Source organism: Anarhichas minor, unplaced genomic scaffold (genome assembly GCF_050575085.1).
Source record: "Anarhichas minor isolate MPS153535 unplaced genomic scaffold, ASM5057508v1 ptg000017l, whole genome shotgun sequence".
Taxonomy (NCBI): domain Eukaryota; kingdom Metazoa; phylum Chordata; class Actinopteri; order Perciformes; family Anarhichadidae; genus Anarhichas; species Anarhichas minor.
Genome location: NW_027466463.1, coordinates 3,718,858 through 3,745,632, shown reverse-complemented (window position 1 = coordinate 3,745,632; position 26,775 = coordinate 3,718,858). Strand labels below are relative to the sequence as shown.

General features: G+C 42.8%; 1 protein-coding gene and 1 pseudogene across 2 annotated transcripts in view; one reads left to right on the top strand and one right to left on the bottom strand.

Moving 5' to 3' along the window:
• The window catches only part of rab3gap1 (RAB3 GTPase activating protein subunit 1), a 34,820-nt gene that overhangs the window by 6,068 nt on the left and 1,977 nt on the right, over positions 1-26,775 (bottom strand). The window contains exons 5-23 of one of the 2 annotated variants that reach the window (XM_076093008.1): positions 26,525-26,603; positions 25,372-25,491; positions 24,196-24,361; positions 20,352-20,451; positions 19,397-19,478; positions 19,153-19,221; positions 17,925-17,998; positions 17,106-17,198; positions 16,748-16,920; positions 14,975-15,082; positions 14,287-14,459; positions 13,862-13,916; positions 12,598-12,927; positions 11,328-11,465; positions 10,165-10,392; positions 9,948-10,044; positions 8,240-8,343; positions 6,749-6,864; positions 5,897-5,999 (exon numbers count right to left, since the gene is read on the bottom strand). In XM_076093008.1, the coding sequence (XP_075949123.1) occupies positions 5,897-5,999; positions 6,749-6,864; positions 8,240-8,343; positions 9,948-10,044; positions 10,165-10,392; positions 11,328-11,465; positions 12,598-12,927; positions 13,862-13,916; positions 14,287-14,459; positions 14,975-15,082; positions 16,748-16,920; positions 17,106-17,198; positions 17,925-17,998; positions 19,153-19,221; positions 19,397-19,478; positions 20,352-20,451; positions 24,196-24,361; positions 25,372-25,491; positions 26,525-26,603 (2,408 nt within the window). Of the gene's footprint in view, positions 1-5,896; positions 6,000-6,748; positions 6,865-8,239; positions 8,344-9,947; positions 10,045-10,164; positions 10,393-11,327; positions 11,466-12,597; positions 12,928-13,861; positions 13,917-14,286; positions 14,460-14,974; positions 15,083-16,747; positions 16,921-17,105; positions 17,199-17,924; positions 17,999-19,152; positions 19,222-19,396; positions 19,479-20,351; positions 20,452-24,195; positions 24,362-25,371; positions 25,492-26,524; positions 26,639-26,775 lie in introns of both variants that reach the window. The other variant, XM_076093009.1, reaches the window with a different exon arrangement.
• LOC142952166 (general transcription factor II-I repeat domain-containing protein 2A-like) lies at positions 21,918-22,783 on the top strand (annotated as a pseudogene).

Below are 26,775 nucleotides of genomic sequence, written 5' to 3'. Positions count from 1 at the left end.
GTTGTGTTGGCTGCAGGCATGTGTTCGCAGTTAGCCTAACCCAGGGGTCGGCAACCTGCGGCTCGGGAGCAACATGCGGCTCTTCAGCCCCTCAGTTGCGGCTCCCTGAGTCTACATCCACACTAATACGTTTTTGTTAAACGATCTCCGTCCACATGACATTTCAGCATCGTTTTCTAAATCAGTGGTCCCCAACCGTGCCGCGGACCGGTACCGGGCCGTGGATCATTTGGTACCGGGCCGCACAGAAAGAATAAATATTATATTATTTCCGTTTTATTGATTATCAGAGTCTGAAAGATGTTTTATTTTGAAAAATGACCGGATTCTCTCGCAATTTCATCCGCCTGTGCGGATACATGTCACATGTCAAGACGCTTGTCTCGGTCACGTGATACGTTACCTCAAAAATGAAGCCCGCAAACTAGCAAAAATGAGTAAAACACTTTTGGAGAGCTTCTTTGCAAAGGGGGAAAGGCCACTAAGGAGACAGAAGAAGAGCAGACAACTTCCAAGAAAAAGAAAGCTTCATTTAACAGACAATATCAGGAGTCTGATTAAATAGACAAAAACAGGAAGTGGACAGGAAGTGGATTGGTTGCTCAAAGCCGCTAACGTGACTTCAGACGGCCGCTCCGTAGGTCTGATAACGCCGCTGGACACGCTGCTCGCTCCAATAACAGCTGCTTCCTCCGTAATAATGCAGACTTTAACTGGACAACAGCTGCTAGTAAAGACAACAAGGTCAGTAATACCTGACCTTAAATCAAAATGTTTTAATATTTTGTCAACTAAAATGTGCGTCACATCCCATTACACCTGTCAAGCGCCTTTCCCTGCAGGTGGCTAATCATGATTTGCAGACCCCCGCCCTCAGTAAACTATCAATGGATGAATCCAAAAAAAGAAAAGTCACGGAGGAAAATAGAGAGTTTAATTCAGCGTGGACGTATTCATTTGCTTTCACTGCCAATGATGCTGGCTTACCTGTATGCTTGACATATGCAAAAAATGTAATGTTGAAAGTCACTTCCAGAACAAGCACACAGCATATGCTGAAAAGTATCACGCTGGAGATGATTTCTTAACTGCTGCAGCAAACTCTCCTCTTCATAAGAGTTTGATATTGTTCGAACAGGTAAAATAGCAATACAATGTCAAGAATTGTCTTTATTATTGTTCTATAATTTCATAAATACAACAAACTATAGTTTTTGTATATATAATATAACTATATAACTTTATAAGCTGTGATATCAAATAGCTTTTGCGGCTCCAGACATTTTATTTGGTGGAAAATAGAGCAAAATGGCTCTTTGGATAGTAAAGGTTGCCGACCCCTGGCCTAACCTGTTGTGTTAGCTACGGCACATGTGGTAAGCACATGTGTCACGGCTCCACTGTGACCTCAGCTTGTCTCCCCTCTGTGTGTGTGTGTGTGGCTTGAGTGCGACTGCAATCATCCGGCACCTGGGCTCATCTCCTCACCTGACAACAATTACACCATCATCACCTTCAGCTCAAATACCCCGGCTTCCTGCAGTCTCATCGCCAGATTGTTCCTTCAGCTCAGTGGTAGCTACAACCTCGGCCCGTTGAGTTTAAAACTTTGTCTTAGAGCAAGTTAGCCTCTTTGACGTTTTCAACTAACTTGTGTTTTCCCTCTGCCTCAGCGATTCCCGTGCCACGTCGCCGCCGCCGCACACACTGCCTCGCTGCTCCACCTGCTTGCTCCACCCGCATGCTCCACCGGCATGCTCCATCTGCATGTTCGACCGGCTCCACAGACAAGCAAAATAAAAACCCTTTTTTTCACCAACTCTGCGGTGTCTACGTTTGGGTCCAGAACAAACCGTCCGTAACAGAATGTCCTTTAACAAAAAATAGAAGAAGGAAAACGAAGAGAAGATGGAAAAGATGTAGACGAAGAGAAAGAATTCAGAGAACTGGAACGCGCCAGAGCAAATCTGCAACCGCAGATAGAAGCAAAGAGGAAGTAAAGAAAAGCAAAGAGGAAGTGAAAAAGAGGGGACAAAGAAGAAGAATACACTAGGACACTAACTAAAATGAGTCGAGTTTTTGTTTTCACAGGTGACGAACGCAGAGGCAGCTGTGTCCACGGACGCAAGTGGTGCTGACCAACAAGGTGGACCGGCCCATGGGAAGTTAATTTGATAGCAAGTGTATATAGATGCCATAGGTGTACCATGGGGGGTGCCAAATTAATTTAAAGTCAGAAATCAAATATCTGCAGGTTTAGAATCTGTTTTCTTTTGGTGGGTGTCAATCAATAAAAATGTTAATTGGATTAATTACATATATTATAACCAGCAGCGTTTTGTAAACTTCACTCGTGAGCAGGTAGATAAAACTAGTTTAATGACCTGGCAGAATAGAATGGCATTAGATATCATTTTAGCAGGGAGAGGCGGAGTGCCTGTTGTGCTTTCATTCCGAACAACACAGCCCCTGATTGATCGGTGACCAAGGCTCTGGCCGGATTGACAGCTCTCAGCCAAGAGCTAGCAGAGAACTCTGGTGTTGAAGATCCGTTCACCAGCTGGTTGGATGGTATGTTTGTAAAATGGAAAAATGCATTTTTGTCCACAATAACCTCTCTTTGTGTTGCCGCTACAGTCCTGGTCCTCTGTGGATGCTCTTGCATCCGTGGACTTCTACAGAGGTTAATTGATACTGCGCTTAGTGAGACAAACATACGGGGCAACCAGTTACGTGTAGATGATGAGGATGAACTTGAACTATTGATGGATATGACTGGTTAGTTAGGCAAGGATACCCTTGGACCAGTAAGTGAAATAAAGGCTTCTAGTAGCACCCCTAGTGGTGGATATTATATGTTACAGTATATTTACTTATAGAAGTTTAAACCAAAAAGCATATTCATTAGATGTATTGAACACCAAGTATAGTCATTGGATGTATTAAACACTGTGAAGAAGATTTGCTGAAATGTATTAGGTCAGATAGGGTTTTCAGATACGCCCATATGAATGAGTGCAGGATGGCCAAGCGAGGATATTGGAGTATGCTGCTTTAAGTAAGGAGGAGGCCGGACCAGAATAATGAGTCATAAGCCAGTAGGAGCTTATTGGATTTCAGCCAATCACTGAGCTGATACGGGACATCTCAGAGACACTGACACACAAAAGACTGTGGATCTACGGACATCTGGAGATCCTCTGCGGACCATCGGCCAGACACTACTCTGCCGGGTGGCCCGGATTGGGCCTCAATTTCATGAAATATTATGTTACTAATAGTGTGATTCGGTTTGTCACTGTTTTAGCTTCCGTTAATTATTAAAATACTTTTGATTGTAACTTGAACCAGCTGAGTTTTTTGGCCCGGCTTCGTTGACGAAAGACGCAGCAGTTGGGCGACCTGCGGCCTTCCATTGTTCAGAGAAGTTTTAACCTCAACACGGACCTCGAGGAGAAGAAGCAGGCCTTGGCGGTCGCTTTATCGCTGATGGGAAGAGCGAGGGATTGTGCACTAGAAATTGCCGCAGTGCATTTGAACGACGATGAAGGAATGAATATACTTCTCACGAAATTGGACGCTGTGTTTTTGAAAGAGGAAAAGGATCGCCAGTACGAGGCGTACACAGAGTTTGACCGGATCACAAGAGAAAAAGGCGTCTCCATGGTCGATTACATTGTCGAGCACCGGTACAACAGAATACGTAAGTTCAAGATGGAGCTTCCAGATGCTGTGTTAGCTTTCAAGCTACTAGATACTGCAGGAGTTGATGTTAAAGACAAACAATTAGCACTTACCGCGTGTCCAAACCTTTCGTTTGTAAACATGAAGTCAGCCTTGAAGAGAATCTTTGGCGATAATTCTCCACAAGAGGGAGCTGATGACCTCCGGCAAGCATGAAAGTAATGTCAGGTCAAGCCCACAGATCGATACGGCTGTTCAAGGGACGAATCCACTTGACAGATATGGGAGAAGATCAAGATGTGCAGTCTACCACACAGACAGAGTAGACCCGACATAATGTGTGACATATCCATCCTAGCATCAAGTGCAAAGCATGCTACTGTTCAGACTCTGCACTGTGCAAACAAACTTGTCAGGAAACTGAAATCGGAAGAGGTGATCTTGAGGTTTCAGCACTTGGGAAAAGACAGCTCGCTGAAACTAGTGGTGTTCAGTGATTCCTCGATGGGAAACCTTCCAGACAGAGGCACTCAAGGCGGACACCTGGTCATGCTTATGGGAGAGAATGGAAGATTTTCACCCATATGCTGGCAGTCGAAGAGGATCAGGAGAGTTGTCCGAAGCACCTTAGCAAGAGAGACTTTGGCACTTGCAGATGGCATTGACAGTGCAGTCTTTTTGGCTACACTCTACTCAGAACTTACCACAGGTGATTGCACACGGAACAATTTGCCCATTGTGTGTGTGTGTAACGGACAATCACTCTCTTCTTGATGCTGTCAAGTCCACCAAAACAGTCACTGAAAAGAGACTCCGCCTCGAAATCAGCAGCGTCAAGGAGCTCGTCCACTCTGGGACCATCCAGCAGATCATGTGGTCAGCCTCCAGGGAACAGCTCGCTGACTGCTTGACTAAGAAGGGGACATCTGCACTTGTTCTGCTGAGGGCTCTCAGCGAAGGTGTATGGCAACTTAAAGCTAAACGAGCTAATCAACAAAAGCCTTACTACCCTCAAACTCTAGTCATTAAAGTTGCAAGTTTAAGGTTCTAAAAAACAAATGTTTGTTTTTTGTGACTATGTATTTCTTTAAAGAGAAAGGGGAGTTTGTTAAGTACTGAGTGCGCATGTGTGTAATGATTTTAGTTCTAGAGGAACGGAAGACGTGTAGCCATTGTTGTTGATGTCATGCATACGTTTTAAGTCTTAAATATGTACAGTTGTCACTGGAGTTATTGAATGAACAGGGAGAACCCGCTACACTGTGGGAGAACCCGCTACACCCTGGGAGAACCCCCTACACCGTGGGAGAACCTGCTACATGCGACATGTAGCGTTAAACGCTTTGAGTGGACGGAAGAAAAGCACAATACAAGTATAGTCCATTTACACCAGGGGAGCCCGCTACACTGTGGGAGACTTGATATTTTGCTAATGCAGGCGATGGCGCTCAGGAAGAGAATGTCGAAGGAGAGTTTAGAGAACTCTCGATGACAATGTGCTTAGTAAAAATGTTAGCATATGTTTAGTTATTGACTTTGTGAGGGATGTGAGAATATCAGATACAAAAACACTTTCAGCAGAAATAAATGAAACCTGCTCTCGTTTACAGCGTCTCCTGTGCACAAGCGAGGGTCCTCACAAGATACCCAAACACCACGGCTGATGACCCAGTCCAAATGATGGTGGAATCCATTGTGAGGCTCTAGTATTGCATCGATATATTTTAAGTTAGAGTGGGGGTATAATATTTTAAAGATCTTTATAATGTTGTTGAAGCGTTTGTCCCAACACTCACTGGCATTACAGTTTTTGGATGCTAATGCTAATTCTTTTTTTTTATTCCACAAGCTATTTAGGCATTTTCAGTAAGATAAGAATAAATAAAAAACTCTGTTACATACTACAATCATATAGCAGGCAAAATAGCCATCATTAAAGTACCTTTTGCAATTTCAATTCAAATCGGCTTCTATGTCTCAGTAAACTAAACCGCTGGCTGACAGACGGACATGAAGAACAGATGATCAGTTGAAGCAACCTGTTTGTGTCATTAGCTTGCAATTTTACTTCCATTTCCAAACTTGAAATGAAACTTATACCTACAATACCTGGTCTCGCCACATGGTAAGATTCCTACCATGAACACATCCTGAGAGAACCCCCCCCCCTGGTGAACTGTGTCACAGGGAGCAGGAGAGTGAAGCTTCTTACCCCCTGAGCGTTGGCAAACAGCCTGTGGATGATGCTGCCGGCCGGCCCCTGGCCAGCTCCAATCACCACCACCTCTGGTTCTTCCAAAAGGGAGCTCACAAACCTGGAGGAAGACATCAAATGTTGGTCACAGTAGAATAAATAGGTCAGTGCAACTGATTGGTACACATGGGGGATAGCGTTAGTTAAGTCATGCCTACATTATCCGACATCCGCTCTTTCATTCCAATCATATTCACATGGAGGCCCATTATAAACCCAGTTCCCTCCACCAGCCCAACATCCTCCTCTTGAGACCTAATGCCTGTGTGTTCAGCACAATCTTAAACAGCAGAGGCTTTCCACCAAACCGTTTAACCGTTTGCTGTAAATGGTCAGTTTCTAAATCAAGTTCTAAGTACTTGAGCTGCTGTAAAAACACATTGCTCCAAAATGTCTGACAATGACTGATATATTTGAGTTCTGGACATCTCTGACTACATATATATTCAAAATCATTCTACTGTATCAATTTAGAGAATTGCCAAAATGAAAGTCTCATATTTGCACCTTGAACTAGCTAAACTTCTAAAAAGTACAAAGGTACTGTAAACATTGGTAAGTTCAGCTATGCTCCCAGATAACACCAGCAGGCCACAGCTGTTTACAAGCTAAGTAGCTAAGACTTAACTTTAGTCAAAGAACATCAGCAAACACCGTTTATCTTACTTATTAGCTATAATGTACTTAAAATGAGTACCATATACTCCATCCGTGTCACCAACACACCCCCCGAGGCAGTTGATTAAGGGGAAACGCTGTCGCCGTGTCTCTCACTGACATGATGCTCAAATAAAACGCTGAGTAACTTACTTCTCTAGCTCTTCTGTGTCCTCTCCCTTCCCGCCCTCACAACTGGCAAACTTGGCCTTGAGGGAGCGAGCTCTGGTGATGGCCGTCTCCATGAACATCAGCTGATTGATGAAATCCTACAGGTGGAGAAAGATCACACACACATACTGTCAGAACAGATGATGGAGGAAGTTCACATTAGATAGGCTTCTACTCCATCGCATTGACAAGTGGAATGAAGTCCATATGTGTCAGCATTATGATCGTTTTTGTTCGCTCTACTTAAAGGAACAGTGTGTGACATGTATGTGGAACATTCTACAAGGATAGTGGCTCTTTTTCACAGAGTCCGCCATCTTGCACCACCATGTTTCTACACTGGCACCATCGAGAGCCTTCTTCGTTTTTTTCCATTACCCAACGGTAAGGGATAGGTAACGGAACTCAGTATTAAACGGGTCCCAGGGCTAAATTATCAAAAAACGGAGTATTGATACCTCTGTCCCGGAACCCTCACATCAGAACAGGAACAATCCTTTAACGGGGAGAACCTTAGAGAGAGCAACAGAGGAGGGATCCCTCTCCCAGGATGGACAGAAGTGCAATTCAATAAATACACTTGCTCAAACTGTCCCTATATCAGTGACAGTAGCACATGAGACCGATCATCTGTGAAGAAATCAGGTTCCTCTGCCACCTTTTAGTGCTCCTTATGGCATTAAGATTCCACTGATACTCTGATGCAGCTGTCAATCCCTGCAGGTGAAGCTCATGAACTCTGATCAATATGCCAAACTAGGCAGCGCTGATCAAATATGAATCAATATTCTGTGACTGTATTGCCTGTTTCTGGACTCAAATGCATTCAGAACATATTTCATTGTTTTTACTGTTCAGCTACAAATGAGAAGGTTTGTGATCCGGCCGCCATGTTGAAAACAGTCCATGCTGGTGATTGCCTGAAGAGTGTTATTATCATACGACTTTATCTTTATACTTTTTATTACTTGTCGTGTTTGATCTGATATGCAGATGGTGGTGAATATCTACTGTTCTTTTTAAGCCTAGTTTCCACCGCAGAAACGTAATGATCTTTCGCCATCGTCAGAGGAAGGCTCACCGCCCGCTTTGGGGACCAGTTTATTTGGTTCATTTTGATCTTTATTTGGGCTTGACATGTTATCATCGTAATAATTATGAAACGTTTCTGAAATGCTATTATCAGAGCTAAAACACAGCTAAATTAACTATGTCTGTATCTATACACAGTGCACGCATTCCTGCTTTCATACATGCTCCCACTCCTTTTGGGTGTGAACCAAAATATCCAATTCAAGAATTTTGCCTGATAAAGGACCCATAAACTAGCAGCGCCTCAATAGTTTGAGTCTGCTTCTCTGGTGCTGCTGTGTCTCAGTAACGTTCAGGTCAAGTGGATACTTAAATCTGGTCACAGTTTCACTGGCAAGCTAGTTTTTCCACTAAGAAGTTCAGAGTTTGGAGTTCACTGACCTCTAACTTTTTGTAGTCATGGTTGAGGGGGTGTAGCAGCTTGCTGGCTTGACCCGTAGCTTGCTGAATGGTCTTTTTGACTGATGGAATGTCTTCTACTGACTCTGCGAGCGAGGAGAGACAGAGGAGAGAAGGAAACAAAACAATGATGAAAGCTGTAAGATGAATGAGGTGATTGATTCAAGTATGGAGAATATGGAATGATTCCTCCACATGTGGCATTCCTCCCTTAAATACCGTTTCAACAGAATATACTATATAACAAAGATCCCACACTCCTGGTCTCCCACACACAAGTAACTTGGATCATTTTCCACATTTAGCTGTTGTTAAGGGATGACAGTCTTCATGACATCACATTTCATTAGATTTACTTTAACCTGCATCTAGCATCATGAGAGAAACAGACCCCCTACAAACAACAGCTACATCTAAATATACTGTTAGTACACTGCGTTCAAACTAAAAACATTAAAAGTGTTCTTCAAGTACTGTTCATACTTTTTGCACACTTCCCACCAACCATTCAACTTTCAATTTACATCCATATCTGTCCATAATGTCATCAAAGGATCATAATTAGCATATCAATTCTTGAGTTAAAGCCCTTTGTGAGGTCACAGCGACCTTTGACCATCAAAATCTTGTCGTTTTTGTGTTCAGGTGGACGTTTATGTCAAATTTGAAGAAATCCCCTCCAGGCGTTCCAAAATATTGCGTTCACAAGAACAGACGGACGTACAGTATGTGGTGAGTGTCTGCTTGGATTTAAAGTTTGACAAGTTTGAAAGAAAGGCGTCGGGTTGTCAGTTATACGTGGAACATCTTAAGGTTACCTTTGCATTACATACTAGGGATAGCCTTCAGAATGGCTGTTAACTAAACACTTTTTCTCACACTGTAGAACACTATACCTTGTGTTTACCTCTGATTAACACACTGGGGATACACTTCAGGAAGTATACTGGTCTTAGGATTGTGGCTACATTTCTGATGTACCTGTTAAAAATATTCTGCACACAGTAGTGTACTCTGAGGGCCTGTGTCCACAAAGCGCCTCTTTCTGGTAGAAAAGCAGCTGCAGTGCGCTGGGTAGCGCTTCATCCCAGCCTTTTTTCTATGGCAACAATAGCGTGACAACATATCAACACTGTAACCACCATTAGTTACATTAGTTACAAATGGTAGACTAGCATTTGTATTATCTATTTGAGCTACCATTTATTTGTGTTACATTGTATTTTCACCATGGGCAAAATATAAAGTTTAGGATAGACAGACACGCTCAGACAGACAAGCTTCTCCTCAATTTACTACAGTGACGTCACCAGAGCTTTTCTGAAATGTTCACAGATTTCAACACAAAAAAGGCTCCAAAAACAGACGCTGGGTGCAGCGCTTTTCCTCTGGGCCGCTAGAGACCACAGACGCTCTCTCCTCATGAGGAACAATTGAAAAAAAGATGCTGGCACTCATGAAAAGACACTATGTGGACACAGGTCCTAAGTGTGCCCTCTATGTATGTGCTGGGTACACTTTGGAGAAGTATACTGAGCTCTACTTATGCTTCTGACGTAATGGCTCAATACTTACTCACAGAACAGTTTACTGTGATGCACACGTTGGATTTCCACTTCATTAGTACAATATTCTGTCCACACACTTTTACTGTTTGATGTCATTACAAATCAAAACCACCATGACTCACCTTCCTCCTTCAACTTTAGAAGAGCAGCATGGAGGATGCAGGGCAGGAGATGGCGGGTCAGGTCACCAGGTTTCTGCACTGCCAAATAGTGCAGAACCTGGAAAGACAGTGAGACCCCAGCGTTAGTTTCCCCCATTCATCTGCATTCTCTCAGTTACATCCCATGAACGTAGATAAGTCCTGATGTCCTGTGCCGTCCAGTTGTACAGTAAACTACCTTTTCGGCCTCCTTAGTGTCGTCAAACAGTCTTCTCTGGCGGCGTGCAGGTGTAACCCTGGCCGTCTCCCAAGCCTCCACCCACATGTTGCCCGGGATCTTCATCCTGGCACTGAGCTCTCCTTTCACCACTTTGTTACCCGTCTCATCGACAGCCTCCTCCTCCACGTAATCTCGAGGGGAGTACCAGCGCACAAAGTCGTCCAGAGCACAGCCTGGGTTGGCTGCCTGTGCAGAGACAGGAAACAAGTCTCAGTCTGTGTTCAAAGTGAACTGATCTGAGACACATCCATGTCTGTCACCATCAATCTTCTCAAGCTCTTGGTAATGAGCCAAGAGCTGGAAGATATATTCACCACCAAAGAATCCTTGATCTTTGTTCTCTCATAATCACAAGAAAGAAAGTCTTATTATTTGATGATTTACAAGAAAAGATCTCATAATCGATGTGATTGAACGGATATTGTATTTGCCCACCATTAGAGGATTTCATGTGTAATTTAATCCTCAACTGTTTTGTAAATGTATGTGATAGCTGTCTTCAGGTGAACAAGTAGTATGTGTATTTTAATGATGTCAAATAAATCTATATCTATTTACAATATAACAGGTGTTACAACGTATTCTGGGACCCAACAGATTCAGTGACCTGATTAGGAATCTTTACCTATATTGCCACTGCCAATATCTTCGGCAGTGGCAAGTTCATCTTTAGGATATTTATTCTCTGCAGAGAAGGCGTCATCGTCGTACAAACTGCTGGCAGTTTGCAGGAGGATGGGCCAAGAATGCAGTCTGAGTACATCTTTTAAAGGGTCAGTCCACAGGGCAAAGGGGGGGGTTCTTACGAACACATCTGTTTTTGTTCCTAATCTACACAATTTACATACTCCCTACACTACAGATTTACGACTGATCCTGTGGTTTACTACCTCTAAGTTAAACATTCTGTGATTACTAAACGCACCCCCATTTGGTTACTTCCTTTGAAGGAAGCTATAGCATTGAAAAAAAAGGTATATCTATATATATATATATATATATATATCCTTATGATTAATGGAAAACTTGTATTGTAGTTTAAACTTGAATTGACTGGCTGGGCAGGACACACAGGCTGACAGTAAATAAGCAGTGAATGTGTGCATGTCTTCCTGGTTCACCTTAAAGGACTCCATGTCAGAGAGCAGACAGGCACTCTGCATCCGGGCACGGAGGTGGGTTCCTTCAGCTGACGTGCCCAGTTTGGCCAGAACTTCTGACTGCTCCTCTAACAGATCCTCTGTCATGGGAGCAGGTTCCTGACAAACAAACAAACAAACAAACAAACAAAAAAACACACACAGAGTTTCCATACCTCACATAACATGCGGCTGTAATAAACTTACTTCATTACATATGTTGATGTTCAACACTAGAGTGGAGGAGGTGCCGGGGTCTGTTTGTGAGGAAGTCTAATAACCAGTTTTTGTCTTTGGGACCTCATCATGGACACATTTTCTGATTGTTGATGCATATTAATCCAGATTGATGTGGTTCTGCTGGGTGGAGGCCAGTATAGAGCAGCAACTCTGGAAAACTGATCAGTGACCTATCTCCAAGCTTTTCATATAAACAAAGCGATTTCAGTGACTTGCCCTTCTTCCCATTTTCTTTTCTTAAATTGTAGCTAAAATCTTGACCAATCAGCATTCATTTAGAGGAAGTGTGACGGCCCAGGGCCTCTGCCAGGGAGTGTCTATCTTTCAGTGTTCCTGGATCGTTTGAGGGAATAGCAAGGCTTCAGGAAGATTGGAGGCAGCTGGCCACGGCCTTCGCCCTACAAGACCCGCCCCATCCGGAGGAAGTGCTGGTTTCTTCCCCTGACACACCTGGTGTGCTACACGGAGTGTCTGGCAGCAGCAGTTACACCGTCTGGCATTCTGCGAGAATGCTCTTCTGTGTTGCACTTTGAAATGTCCTGGCCTTTTGCTAATAAAGGTATTTTCTTTGTTTAAGGTCCGTGCCTGAGTTTTCGTGACGTTTTGTTGTGGTTCTAGAGCCGGACCATAACAAAGTGAAAAACTAAAAACTAAAAAATATCAGAATTTTTCTCAGAAATGTATCAGAGGTGTGTTTACTCTAACTAAAGCACTACTGTATATGGCCTTAAAGGGGATATTACCAATTGTGAAATAATACATAAAACATAGAGTCAAGTCTTATCTAACCCTATAACTTATTAACAAATGTAACAAATATCCAAAACAGCCATCTTCTTTTTATAACTTCTATGCAAGTGGCTTTTTTTCTCTCAACACGTTATATTTGGAACATAGTAGTACATTAATAATATGTGCTACTGTACGTATTACATCTGTATTGATAAATAACTGTTGGACATTTATTTCCTTCATGAACATGTGTGTGAATGAGAGGGACAGAGGTCCTGACCTGTGTGACAGGAATGTAGAGAGGCTCCGTGGAGTTCAGTAGAGTCACGTTGTTGTAGGGATGAAGCCTTCCCTCTGCTTTACTTGTACTGCCATCCTTCTCTGCCTCTATCTCCCCCTGGTCACTCATGCACTCAAAGAACTCCTCCTCGCTGTCGCTCCACGAGTCCCAGGATTTCCCCGGAGACACCTCCCTCGTCGAGCCGGATGCAGTCGTTGTTGCCGCTGCGGACTCCGGAGGGGACACCCTGCGCTCTCTCTCTCTGCTCCCCTCCAGCACCTTGCGAGTTTCATCTCTCGCCCTCTTCCTCTCGATGCAGCAGTTCAGCATCTACACAGGAACATAAGCCCTTTTCAGACACAGAATACTTAACATTGCTGTCTTCATCTCTCTGTTAAAGGGATGGCTTGTTGTCATTCAGACATTAATGTTACTCACAGCTTCATTCAGACAGGATGGATGGATTTATGTGTGCATTAAGTCAGTTGGCCTGAATGAGAGCTGAGACTTCTGGTACACTTCTCAGTTTATGTTAGCACGATTGCTTTTCCCACAGAACTACTACTACTACTTATCCTCATATCACAGTACTTAACATTGCGTTATTGTGCAATGTTAAGTACTGTGACAAACTAAATGCAACGTTTCTATTCAACTAATCTAATCTAATCGACACTTTTGTTTTTGCAGTTTTACAGTTGTTGCATTTACATGGATAATTATTGTATAAAATAAATGACTAGCCTCTGATATATTTGGGTAGCCATTTAGAATGGTGGCTGAGACTGCATGCTCATTTGTTCGGCTGACATATTATTGTCTGTATGTTCGTTTTATATTGTGCTCCTGGTTGTTTTTGCCTGAATGTTGTGTTGAAGCCAGCCTCTTCTGCATCAAACTCTCCCCCAAATTACCTTCAACGTACGGTTACTTCATTGGTGATATAAACATTATTATAATCAGATTACTGCTGGATATATACATACATGATTGAACTACTTTGCCCTTTATTTTGATGATTCTAATTGAAATACCCAACATTCAGGGAAAACCATTAATGAGACTAGATCAGTTTTCTCTGGTGCCCCAAGGAACTTTAGTATTTATTAAAGTCAATATTTAATATATTATTTTTATAATTTCCCATTGCCCCCAACAAATAATCTCAATTACCTTTTGTACCTTCATTTGTCTTGTGTATTTTTGAATGATTTCATCTGACCTTCTGGCTCAAACACACTGTGGGTTTTGTATCACTGTCTACCTGGAGCTTCTGGTGCAAAAGACAACAGCGAAGATCAGGAGGTCCACCAGCCAGTCTGCAGGTCAGGGAGCAGAAGGAGAAGATGAGGTCCATATGAGAGAACATGACATCAACTACTTCTTAAATAGCTTCAACTAGTACAACGTTGAAATAACAATGACCGTACATGTGGTTTGTATCTTAGAAGCCTTTCACTTGGGTTTCTGTACTTTATCAGTGTGTGTTGTAAATGCAATCTACATTTGAGTTAAGAGGATCAACATCACAACAGTGACAGCTTCTTCTTGTGTATTGGACAGGTTACTAGGTGGGTGTGGCTATGTATGTTAAGATGTGGATCCTCAAATGTGAAACCATCTGAGAGTTGCGATGCCTTTACCTCTTTCCAAACAAGACTACGAGCAGCCCAAGAGAGTCGAACCCACCCGTAGATGAAGTGGTTGTTTTCCCAGCGGTAGCGCAGCTCTAGGACAAACTCCTGCCAGAGGTGGGCAACAGCACGCACCCCGCCATGGTTGTAGTTGACCAGACACGCACACAGAGCCAGCCGGTAGGTCAGACTGTCGCTGGGGGCGGACTTCAGCTGGAGGAAAAGGTTCTGGATACAGGGGGAACGATGGATACGCATGTATGAAAAGGTTCATTCAGAATAGGAATCAATTGTAAGGAAATACTTTTTTTTATTTTTTTTAAAGCAAACATTTAACTCATAATGACTATCCACAATCAGAAGAGAATGCACAGTGGCACCCTGACACCACATCACGAGAGGTGTAGAACTCCTGGAGCCTCCTTTTCAACTCTTCTAACACCACTGGGGATTATTTTGATACAGCAGAATCATGACTATTGTACTGTATGCAATATTCATTGTGGTGATTGCACATTAATTGGGACACTTTTCCCAAAGGTTTGCACAATATCGTGTTATTGCCATTTTATTGTAGTATTTTCCAATGTTTGATAGGTTATAATGGTTTAACAGTAATTGTAGTTATTTTTATGGTTCTGCAGTGTTTGATCGTAAATGTTACATGAACAATGTATTATTCCAAACAGGCTGGCTGGCCCAGTCAAATTGTCAGTGTGTTAGTGGTAAAGGGGTTCACTTACGTAGTCAGAGTGTTTATTTTGCTCATCTTTCCCACAGGAGTTTGACTGAGCAGTTTTATTCTTGCTATTCTCTGATGACTTCTCCACAGCAGCATCTGGGAAAAGATACTGAGACAAGAAACAAAACACATAAACATGAAATATAAATGTGCAATTCAATAATACATTTACAAAAGGCCAATCCATGAGTGTCGGAGTGTCGGGGAGTGTCGGGGATATTGTTGAGCGGGGGAAGGAACTCCTGAACTCGACCAATACGTCCTCTTCGGAGGAGGCAGAGTTGAAGTCTCAGGGGCAGACTGAACCATATCCCTGGCAGAGGGTGCTGACGAAGTCAAAAAGCTCCTCAAAGGCAAGGCGCCAGGGGTGGAGATTTGTCCTGAGATGCTGAAGTCTCTGGACATTGTTGGGGTGTTTTGGCTGACACGACTCCTCAGTGTCGAGTGGAGGCCTGGGTGGTTCCAGGAAGAGCAATTCTGATTCTATCCTGGCTGTGGCTCTATACCAGGGGTCACTAGTAGGCGGACCGCGGTCCGAGTCCAGACGCCGCTGTATCTGGACCCTGGACTTACAACCAATGGATAATTGAGAATTATGACATTTTTACAGAGCGCTTCGATTTTAACTGGCGCAGCTTTTCTAGCATTTACGGCACTCGTTCAGCGCTCCAGGAAGCACACCGACCGCTCGGCTTGTATATGTTGTAAACCATCTCACGTGATGCTACTCGGCCAATCACATATGTGTATTCCGATAAGCGTCACCCTCGACTCGAGTGAGATATTCACACACACGGCAGAGACAGAGAGAGACTCAACAGTTGGAAAAAGTATGTGAGTCAGAGAAGTTATTGACATGCTCGAAAAAGAGAAATGTGGACAGCTTAACCAGAGAACATTTATTTATTATTAGTTTGTATTATCTATAATGCATCCAGTTCAATTTGTAATCTGTAATAATAAATATTGTTGAGATATTATTTAATTGAATGTTTATTTAATTTGACAGTCCGTTGTTGACTACATACAGACGTTAATACAACTGTTGGCTACTTTCTTATAGATGGAACTAAATCATAGAACAAGTTAGACATTATTGTGATGATCTGGACCTTTAATGAGGAAACTCTCTCTAACTGGACCTTGCTGAATATTGCTCTATACCCTTGCAGGGCTGCTGGGGGTTCATGGGAATTTGCCCATCTTGTCTACATGTGTGTAGGCTTGGTGACGGCTTATGACAGTTTCCCCCGGGAAGTCCTATGGGAATACGGGGTACCGGGGTCACTGCTACGAGCCTGACTGTAAAGCGGTAGGGATTAGAGTCAGTACCTTCAAGTCTGAGGCCATGGTTCCTTATTGCCTCTGGGTTGGGAGTGGGTTACTGCCCCAAGCGAAAGGAGATCATGCATCTATGGGTCTTGTTCACGAGTGAGGGTAAAATGGAGCGTGAGATGGACAGAACGCTTGGTGCAGCATCAGCAGTGATGCCGGCGTTGCACCAGACTGTTGTGGTGAAGGCGGAGCCTAAAGACAAAGCTCTTTATTTACCAATCCATCTATGTTCCGACCCTCACCTGGTCATGAGCTTTGGCTAGTGACCAAAAGAATGAGACTGCAGATACAAGCGGCAAAAATCAGAACAACTCGGGGTTCCTCAGGAAGAGCTGGAAAACGTTGTGACCCGGTCCCGGACAAGCAGATGAAAATGATTTGGATACTTTTTTAGTAATGTAATAATATTACTAGCCCAAATGCAGTAATAAACCCTTACCAGAAGGATAGAGTTGAGTATATCAGTGTTGAGTGGTGACTCATCAATGCGTCTGTGGCGTCGGATGTGCTTGCGGGCGCTGTGCACCATATTGGAGACAGACAGTTTGGAGATTGGCACTGTTGCTGTCGGCTCCGTCAGCTTCGATAAAGCAGAGCTGATGTCACTATTTTCTGCAAGGAAAAAACAGCAGATATTTACAATCACACAGATACCGTCTAATATTTGATACTGTATAAATTGTGTATTTGCATCTCTGATGGAACATCAGCATTTTGATTTGTAGAGATGAGTAATAAGAGGCTCTAGGCAAACATTTCAGTGTTTGTGCAGGTATCAGTGCAGCCAGTAACCTGACCTTTGCCCTCGTCTTCAGCCAATCCTCTTCCCAGAATCTCTTCTGAAGACTCCTTCCTACAGCAGAGCTTAAAGAACTCTGTCAGCAAGTCGCCTGCACGGGAAGATAAGAATGGGTCAAATCCTTCCAACATTCTTTGCACCAATTATACTGCTTATATTCTAAAACTGACTGATTTTGCATCTGTCCAAAGTAGCTGTTGCCCCAACATTCTTTTCCACCTGAAAAAGGCCACTGGGTAGGACGTGAAGTGGATATAAAAAGGAGCACAAATGACAAGTTTGGAGGGGACATCCAGTGGAGAGAACAGAGGCTGGCATCCTCCACTGCCCAACAACAGAGGTGTGCTGCTATCAAAAGAACATAACTTTGCTGCCACTGCTGTTGTAAATTACAACATAAAGAGCAGTTGCCAAAAGTTGGATGACTTTTGTGGTCCAGCTACTCCAGTCGGGCTGGGAACTGGGATACTAAATGAATTCTAAAGATTTAATAAGTTAAGGCCTCCGTGTCCGACACCAGTGGAACTCATCAGACTACTAGGGCTACTACTAAAAGGTTAATTCAGTAGTGCATGTCATATTTGTCAGGTTATACTAAGTAAAAACTATATATGAATCACAACAAGGGGAAAACAGGTGATAGGACAGAGCTCATTCCACTTCCCACTGAACCTCCTTAGTTGCTGGAGTACTTCAATGTCTTCGAAGAAGTCAGGGTAAGAACACTTCCTAACCTAAAACATTCTTTAAACAGGATGATGTGAAACATCTTTTTACAGGAAAGAATATCTACTGGACATCAAGGGTTTCATCTTACCCAGTAGACACTGAGGGTTTTCAGCTGACCTGACTCGGACGGACCAGTGAGGAGCTTGGAGTGGGTCAAGGTCACTGCCGGGTCACACAAAGAGAGGGAGCATATTTGGTTAAAACATACTTTTGTTTTTGTGTATGTTGTTGACTAATTTTGGTTGAAGCCCATGAAAAATTGCTTTGAGAAAACACTGTGTCAGACCTACTGACTAGATGGCTGGCAGGTCATCATATGCTGTGGCTGTTACAACGTTCATTTATCACGCAAAGTGACACTCAACATGTTCCCATAGGACAGCCACAGTAGGACAGCATTGTACATTTACAAAGTTTTCCTTTTTTCCTTTGAGTTTAAATAGAGCAAGGTCAAAATATTTCCAGAGTAAACAATATGAGATCTTTGAAAGAACAGCATGAATAAGTGTCCTGTCTTTGTTTGTTATTGTAATATGTTTTAGTTCTAGGGCAGTTTGTTTCGTTTCGCTAGCAGCACAGAACCACCATTATGCACTTGACTAGTTCTTCTTGTGCTCCTGGTGTTTGAGACACTGTTTTTGTCTGGGAGCTTCGTCAGTTCCTGCCCTAGCGGGACCATAAGTATGTAAGAAGTGGACGTAGTCATGGTGACGTCACCCATTGGTTTGTGGACGTTATGAAGCCTCCAGTTCAGCGATTTGGCCGTCGCCATCTTTTTGCAACCAATGAATTTGGACTGAGGGGGAGTGACGTAGAGACAGCGTATACGTCTCTGGTAGACCTGTCAATCACAGTGAGCCCGCCCTAAAGCATCCCCTGCTTTATGGTCTGTTTGACCATAATGTACTAAATGAACATCATGCTGTATTGAAGAAGACTTGAAACTAGAGATTGAGACCATAAACTCATGTTTACAATGTTTACTGAGGTAATAAATCAAGAGAGAAGTAGAGTCATTTTCTCATAGACTTCTATACAACCAGAGGAGTCGCCCCCTGGTGGTCATTAGAGAGAATGCAGCTTTAAGACACTTCCGCATCGGCTTCACTCTACAGAACCGGAGGTTGCCTCCTGGGTGGGAGGCGCTCCTTTTTTAACAGCAGGCAGCAACTGTTGGCGCGCAAATAGGCTAAGAAAATATTCTTCATGTACCGCTGCTAGGACAAGCAAATAAAGTATCCATCTATTTATCTATGAAAACAGGGCGTTACTGTGGAGGCAGACACAGTCCAGATAGAGAATCCAGGACACCTTACCTGTACACATCATTATCCACAACTATGCCTTCCGTCAGGTGAGGCCAAGTGGTTGCAAGATGAAGCTCACTAAAAGATCCAGAAACAGAGACAAAGTAATTCATTTCATTTTGTTTTGCACAGAGATCTAGAGATTCATTGTATAACAATTCATTCTTATGTTTATTCAGATCCATTTCAGATGTTTATAATGTACTGTGAGTTTTCTGGAATGTACCGTTTATCTGAGTTACAGTGCCTTTACCTGATTGGCTCTTCGCAGGCTCCAAATGGAAGCTTCCCAAACTCCACCCCTCCCACCTCACCTCCAAGGAGTGTGTCAAAGTCTGCAGAGAGCCAAACAAAACACACAACTGTAGTCATCCAAAAGTGACGAGCAGCATGAAACTGCTTGTGGTCTTGCTTATGCTGGCGATGAACTCATTTATGTGACGGTATCGTTTATTTACAGCTACTCGTAGTACTACTAAAGCGTATCTGGGTATTCAGTGTCTTTGTCTGGTTAGCTCCATTCTGAAGTCAACATTATGATTAGTCTCTCCTTGAACTCGTGTTTTTCAATACTGTGCTTTCTGTACGCTCTGAAGTCGTTACATGGATGTTGTAATGCACTCATTTGACTAGTGTGGTCTTTTTCTAACCTTTTGACAGAGTGATGTGTTGAAGGTGTATTTGTCTGACTGGATAACTTATGCAGCATCTACTGCTATAAATAAGAAGCTGTTGTCATGCTTGTTAATGTACCTGATGAAAGTTGTGTAGAGCAAAACAAAAAATATATACTTTTAACCAGCCAGTATACCAGCACAGCCCTGTTAATGACCATCTCAAACGTCAACATAGATTATAGAGTAAACCACTGAGTGTAGGAAACAGTGAATGAGTGAACGAGGGAATTATTTAGGACACTATGCATGCAACACCTTTGTGGCTGTTGGTGGAGGTGTTGGCCAAAATGAAATTAGAGAGTTTAAAAACATAAATAAAAATCATATCAAACGTATCAAAACATTTAAGTGAAAAATAAAGGTGTGACATGAAGACACAAAGTTCACTTACGCCAACATCTACTGAATACAAAGGAGTTAATACATCAATGTGAAGCAAATGTAGACATTATTAAATGACGATTATTGCAACAATCATGAGATTATTTGGTAACGTGTAACCACATCCTCCTCTGTTGCGCATGAGCCCACCTGGAGGCTGCTGTGGCCACGAATACTGCTGCCAGTCCTGGAGAATGTAGGTGAAACGGATGGCGATGTTGATTGGAGGCAGAGGGGTCAGGGTACAACCCTGAGGACAAAAACGGAAGGAAAAGATTAGTGATGAACGAGTACACCAGCATCTGCATCTGCGTCTGTTCAACCAACTGAATTATCTGTATCCGTACCCTTACTCGGAATGGGCGGAGTTTAAAGCAGAAGTGGGTGTCCCTTAATCGGAAGTTGTTATTTTAAGTCTGAAAATGATATGGGTTGATCAGAAGTTTACTATTTATAGAAAACTATATAACAGAATCAGAGTTGAGCTTCAGATCTGTTCAGATGTTTTTGCTCAACAGAGAGAGAACTATTTCAGATGTTGTATTGTCATCTTATGAATCCCTACTTCTGCTGATGTGTGTGTGTCCGTCCTAATATTTAAAGCCGATAAATAGTTAAAGCCTTAAATGGGCGGTGTGTAAGATTCTGTGCCATCTAGTGGTGGGTTTGCAGATTACAACCAATTGAATACCCCTCCCTTGCCAAGAGAACTACGGTGGCCTTCAGGTAACATAAACACATGAAAGTATCTCTAGAGCAAGTGTTTGGTTTGTCCGTTCAGGGCTCCTGTAGAAACATGGCCGACTCTGAAGAGGACCCGCTCCCTATGTAGATGTGAGGAGCTCATTCTAAGGCAGACCTGGGCATTGTACGGCCCACGGGATGTCATTGGGGAATTAGGAATAAAACGTAAATAAGTGTACATCATGCACAGAATAGAGCTGCATTGCATTTATTTTGAAGGCGACTTTTGTTGTTTTTTTTCTTCTCAATGTACATATGTTAGTGAACGTGTAGCAGCCGCGTCACTGCAATGTGTTGGCGAACTGCGTTTAAGATGTGAGTTAGCTGTTAGCCCTCACAAATGTCAGCTTGTGTTAAAAAAAAGAAAGACTGACACAGAGTGTAGAGTTTTTAACAAAACATGGACTTTAAAGTGTTTTTTTACTGAAGTCAAAGGTAAAGCCGTGTGCTTAGTTTGTGGAGAACAAGTCACAGTGTTGAAGGATTACAATTTGAATCGTCATTACGAGAAGAAACACGCGGAGAAATACGAAAACTTGACTGATGCAGAGCGGGTACGGACATCTGAGGCTTTGCTAGCTAAGCTGCAAAAGCAACAAGGCCTTTTTACCAAGCTTCACACATCCAGGGATGCAGCCGCCAAGACCAGCTTTGTGATATCCCACAAAATTGCAAAAAACAGTAAGCCATTCTCTGATGGGGAGTTTATCAAAGAGTGTTTGGTGGACTCTGCTGCACTACTATGCCTCCAGACGCATTAGAGAATGTGCAGCTCTCCGGGCGCACCGTAACGAGGAGGATCGAGGACATCTGGAGCTTCAGCTGCAAAAAAAAAAAAGCAGACCATTTCGAATTTTTCTCCTTGGCTCTGGACGAGAGCTGCGATGTCCGCGACACAGCCCAGTTACTCATCTTTGTACGTGGGATAACGAAAGACTTCGAGATTACAGAGGAGCTGCAGCAATGCAGTCAATGAAAGGGACGACGGCGGGGAGTGATGTGTTCACGGAGGTAAATGCATGCTCCCACAAGCTGGGACTGAAATGGGACAAACTGGCATGTGTCACAACCGATGGTTGTCCAAATCTGACGGGGAAAAATGTCGGACTTTTAAAGCGGATGCAAGATAAAGTGACTGAAGTAAACCCAGAACTGAAATGTGTATTCTTGCATCGTATTATACATCAGAATGTGTTGTGTAAATCAGTGCTAAAACTTAACCACGTTATTGATGTTGTAACTAAAACAGTTAACTTCATCCGGACACGAGCATTGAATCACAGACAGTTTGTTGCACTCTTGGAGGAGCGTGAGACTGAACACAGCTGTCAGTGGCTCAGTCTGGGCAAAGTGCTTCAAAGAGTTCGGGACCTCAGAGCAGAGATTCGAGAGTTTTGTGAGAAGAAAGGCAAGAACATCCCAGAGCTCTCCGATGTAAACTGGATGACAGATTGTGCATTTGCTGTTGATGTGACTGCACTAATGAATGATCTGAATACCAAACTGCAAGGCAAGGGCCTCTCTGCATATCACATGTACAGCCTGGTGAAGGCTTTCATGACAAAGTTGCAGTTTCTTTCAAGCCAGATGCAGGTAACACTCTCACCCACCTGCAGACCCTGAAAGAAGCCACACCATCAGTTGATCACCTCCACAAGTACTCATCCATGTTAGGGGCACTGCATGGTGAGTTTACAAGGCCATTTCAAGACTTCAAAACAGTTGAGAGTGAAACATGATTTCTTCTCCCTTCACATGCAGTGTGGATGATGCTCCCAGTGATGTTCAGCTCCAACTCATTGACCTGCAGTCTGATGCAGGACTGCAGAGCACTTTAAGTCAGTATCACTGCTGGATTTTTATTCTTCTCTCAAAGAGGAGAACTTTCCACACGAGGAGACATGCTCAGAAGATGTTGGTTCTCTTTGGATCAACCTACATCTGTGAACAAACATTCTCTGTGATGAAGTTGAACAAATCCAGATCCTCTCTCACTGACGATCAGCTGTCAGCTGTCCTTCACATCTCACCTCACACATTCAACCTGACTTCAGTGCACTCGTTCAAGCCCAACAAAGACTAGATTTCTCCACTGAACGGAAAAACAGAAAGAGGTCATTTGTATAGTAATAGTTATAGTAATAAAAGTACTAATTTTGCAAAAACACGATCCCCGTCAGTGTTTTACTATTATATATGGATATTACAAATGTATATGTTGTTTGGATTATTCCTGCTGCAGATGTTTAAGGTGGAGCTCATTTTAACTCATTTTATACTCTGTTGTTCAGTTTGGGGAGTTAGGAAGGGTTTGAAAAATTACAATGTGCAAAGTAACTAGTAACTAAAGCTGGCAGACAAATGTAATGGAGTTAAACTTACAATATTTCCCTCTGAGATGTAGTGGAAGTACACAGTTGAATAAATAGAAATACTCAAGTAAAGTACATTGAATTTGTACATAAGTACAGTACTTAAGCAAATATACTAGTTACATTCCACCACTGATCATAACATTTACTCTTACCACTCACAGCTCATCAAAACCAAACAATTTACTGCTTTTAATAAAGAGGTGGAATAATATAGAGCAGGATTGAGTTCAGGCTATTTGTCTGGCCCTCCACAACAGTCCCTGTTTCTCATGTGGCCCCTTGGGGAAAAATAATTGCCCATCGCGGGCATCGCAGCTCTCGTCCAGAGCCAAGGAGAAAAATTCGAAATTGTCTGCTTTTTTTTTTTGCAGCTGAAGCTCCAGATTTCCCTCGATGTCCTAGATGTTCAACGGTAACGTTAACGCAACAATTCTTAGTTTCAGCTGACTATTCACTAATGAAAACATAGTTAAAAATATTATATTTCATTCCTGCCAATAAATCTTGCTTGACCTTACACACTCGACCTTTAATTATTAGACTTACTATTATTTATTTTTATGAGCTATAGTGAGATAAAGAGGGTCAGGCCAGCCACACTACAAAAATACAATAAAAATGAAACTAATAATGTACTCTTTGTATGTTCAGCAAATAATGTGTGTATGTGTGTGTGGTCAAGTATTTAGATCATTACTCTGGTTTTACTTTATATTATTAAATGAACTGATGGTGTGAAATTGGGTGATATATATTTTTGTGATGGCGATCCATGATGGAAATATGCATTCAGCCGTGTGACTGTCTTGAAGAAAGCACGCGGCTGACTTTAGATATTTTATAAACCAAGAAACGAGTCGATGGAAGAAACTTACGATCTTAGACTTGAAGATGTCAAGCAGGCCAGACAGGTGGTTGTACTGGCTTGGCACCTTACGGAGGTGGACCATCTCAAAGTCAGTGCGCACACCTGGACCCTGGCACTCTCCAGCATACACCCGCCTCCACTTCTGCTGGATCTGCACAAACATGGGCACCTGGCTGAGAGCACAAGACAAAGAGAAGCAGGCATTACAATGGAGAACTGAACGTGTTCCATCTGTTGGACACCGCCCACATGTTATTATCACTGTTAATGATTTTGAAAGTACGATTAAACATTTGAACATAAGACTTAAATGAAGTGAATAAGTGCTGGTTAAAGGAATGTCCAATCCCTTACCCATCAACTACATGCCAAGGCCTGGTGATATAATAGGTTAATCAGTACTCTTACAGTGTAATGTTTTCAGTTTTACTAATCTGTCCCATTTGAAACTTCCTTTGCACATTCAATACCATTTCTTTCAGAGATTCACTTTCCAACTTTTTTTCAGATATTCAACACTGTTGTCAGAAATTAAAATCTGGTCTTTCAGCTGTGCATTCTGGGATTTCTGACAAGATTTGAACAAGTTAATAATCTAAAACTAAAACAAACAACAAATACCGCCTCACGGATGAGTGTCTCCGCCAACCAGACCAGTAACAGTTCACATCCATGTCGTTTGTGTCATTTGTGCTGAATTGACACAATTAGCATATCAATTCTTGAGTTATGGCCCAAAACTCATTTGACCTTTGACTACTTCAAGCTGATGTTTTTGAAGAAATGCGCTGGAGTTGTTAGGAGGCATTATGACGGAGGCTGTCACTGAAGGCATACAAAGGACAGTGCCTGAAGAGCCAGACCAGTCAGGGTGGGAACCCACAGAGGCTCGACCAATCATGTGGCTAATTGTGGGGATTATGTTGTGACTTGGCAGCTAAAAGGCGAATATTGTAACAGTTAATCAAAGTATTTACACTGTGTCATTTGATGTGAAAGAACAGGAAACAGATTTGTATGTCTGTTGTCTCAAACCCTGAGCTAGATAGATTGTAAGAACATGTGTGTTGTATGTAGTGTCACAGTAAGAATTAGAACTACTCTTCCCACATTGGACTAACACAGAAAACTGACAAACATTTGAGAGCAAAGCAGCCCACTGCCCTGAGTGATGAACTCTCACCTGCCACTGTTGGCCAGAGAGATGGCGATGGAGCTGAGAAGCAGATTGCATTTGGACTCGCTGATGATCGCCTCGCAGTTGGTTCCAGGGGAGATGACCACAAACTCTCGTATACCATACCTGTCATCGGAGGCACAGTTACAGCAGAACATTTTCCCTACCTAGCTATCTTTCAATGACCTCACACTGCAGCTGGATTCATGGGATGTGAGGAGATCACATGAAAAGCAGGTTCACATATCACACTGAAATCTAGCTTCAAGTAATGCGTTAGTGTCCAGTAAGACCGAGCACGGACCAATCAGCATCCTGTGAGGAGCTGCTGGCAGCTAGGGGCGGGCTCAGTTGTGTGTGAAGACACAAAGAGGAGACTGTTGGTTCTAAACAACAATGGCGGCTCCTGAAGAGGTTAACGTAGCTGCTGCTATAGCATCAGTTCTCTCAGAACTGGAGAGTATTTCTACATTGAAAGAAGAGAACGACACTGAAGGCTTTTCTAGATCTTCTCATGACTGGCCTCAGTAAGAGTTTGATTGACTGATGGTTCATCCAATCATCTGTCACATCTTTGTTGAAAGTGCCCGGGCTTTTCCAAACGGTTTCCAATGAGGACTTCTTACATGGTTCTGTGTAACAAACCAGCTGGCGGGTCAGGTTTATCATTTCACACCTGGTCTTTCTTTAGCAACCAGTTTGTATCTCAGAAGCATGGTATTTGCTTATATTTAGTCTTAGTCAACATAAGCCTTATAAAGTATTTCATTAAACATTTGATGTACTAATTACAGGAAGATGACATCCCCATTATTAACCCTGCCATCAGAGCTCTGATTGGTTGAGAAACAGCCATCGATGAGTAATGCCGACTTAATTCATAATCCAATTAAAAATGACCGAGGACACTAAGTTGACTGTAAAATTCAGACACATACCGATGGAAGGAAGAACTGTGCTCCCACCGTCCTGACAGTCAATGCTTGACGAAATAAACTAAATTACAGGAAGCAGAATCTTGCTACAGTTGGAACAAGTAAGCCATGTCCCAAAATAAGGTTGGGGTCTGGCTGAAATCTGATTGCTGAACTGCTGCATGTAAAACATTTTACAGCAACCAGGACTGAATGTCAACGCGTTTACGAATGATAGAACTCACCATCTGACCAGGCAGTGGGCTCGAGGAGGGAAGTCATTGTTCATACACAGAAGGTCCTGCATTGCCAAGGGGAAGGCATCTGGACTCAAGAAGAAGAGGTACGCCACACACTCACTGTTAGAGGGACGAGTTGTGTGCATTCTCTCACCTCTCAACTTTTGACTAATACTGTAAGGCCATTATAGTTACATGGGAAACAGGGAATATATAGATAATGAATTGTGGGGAAAAAAACGGTGAGCATTAACTTA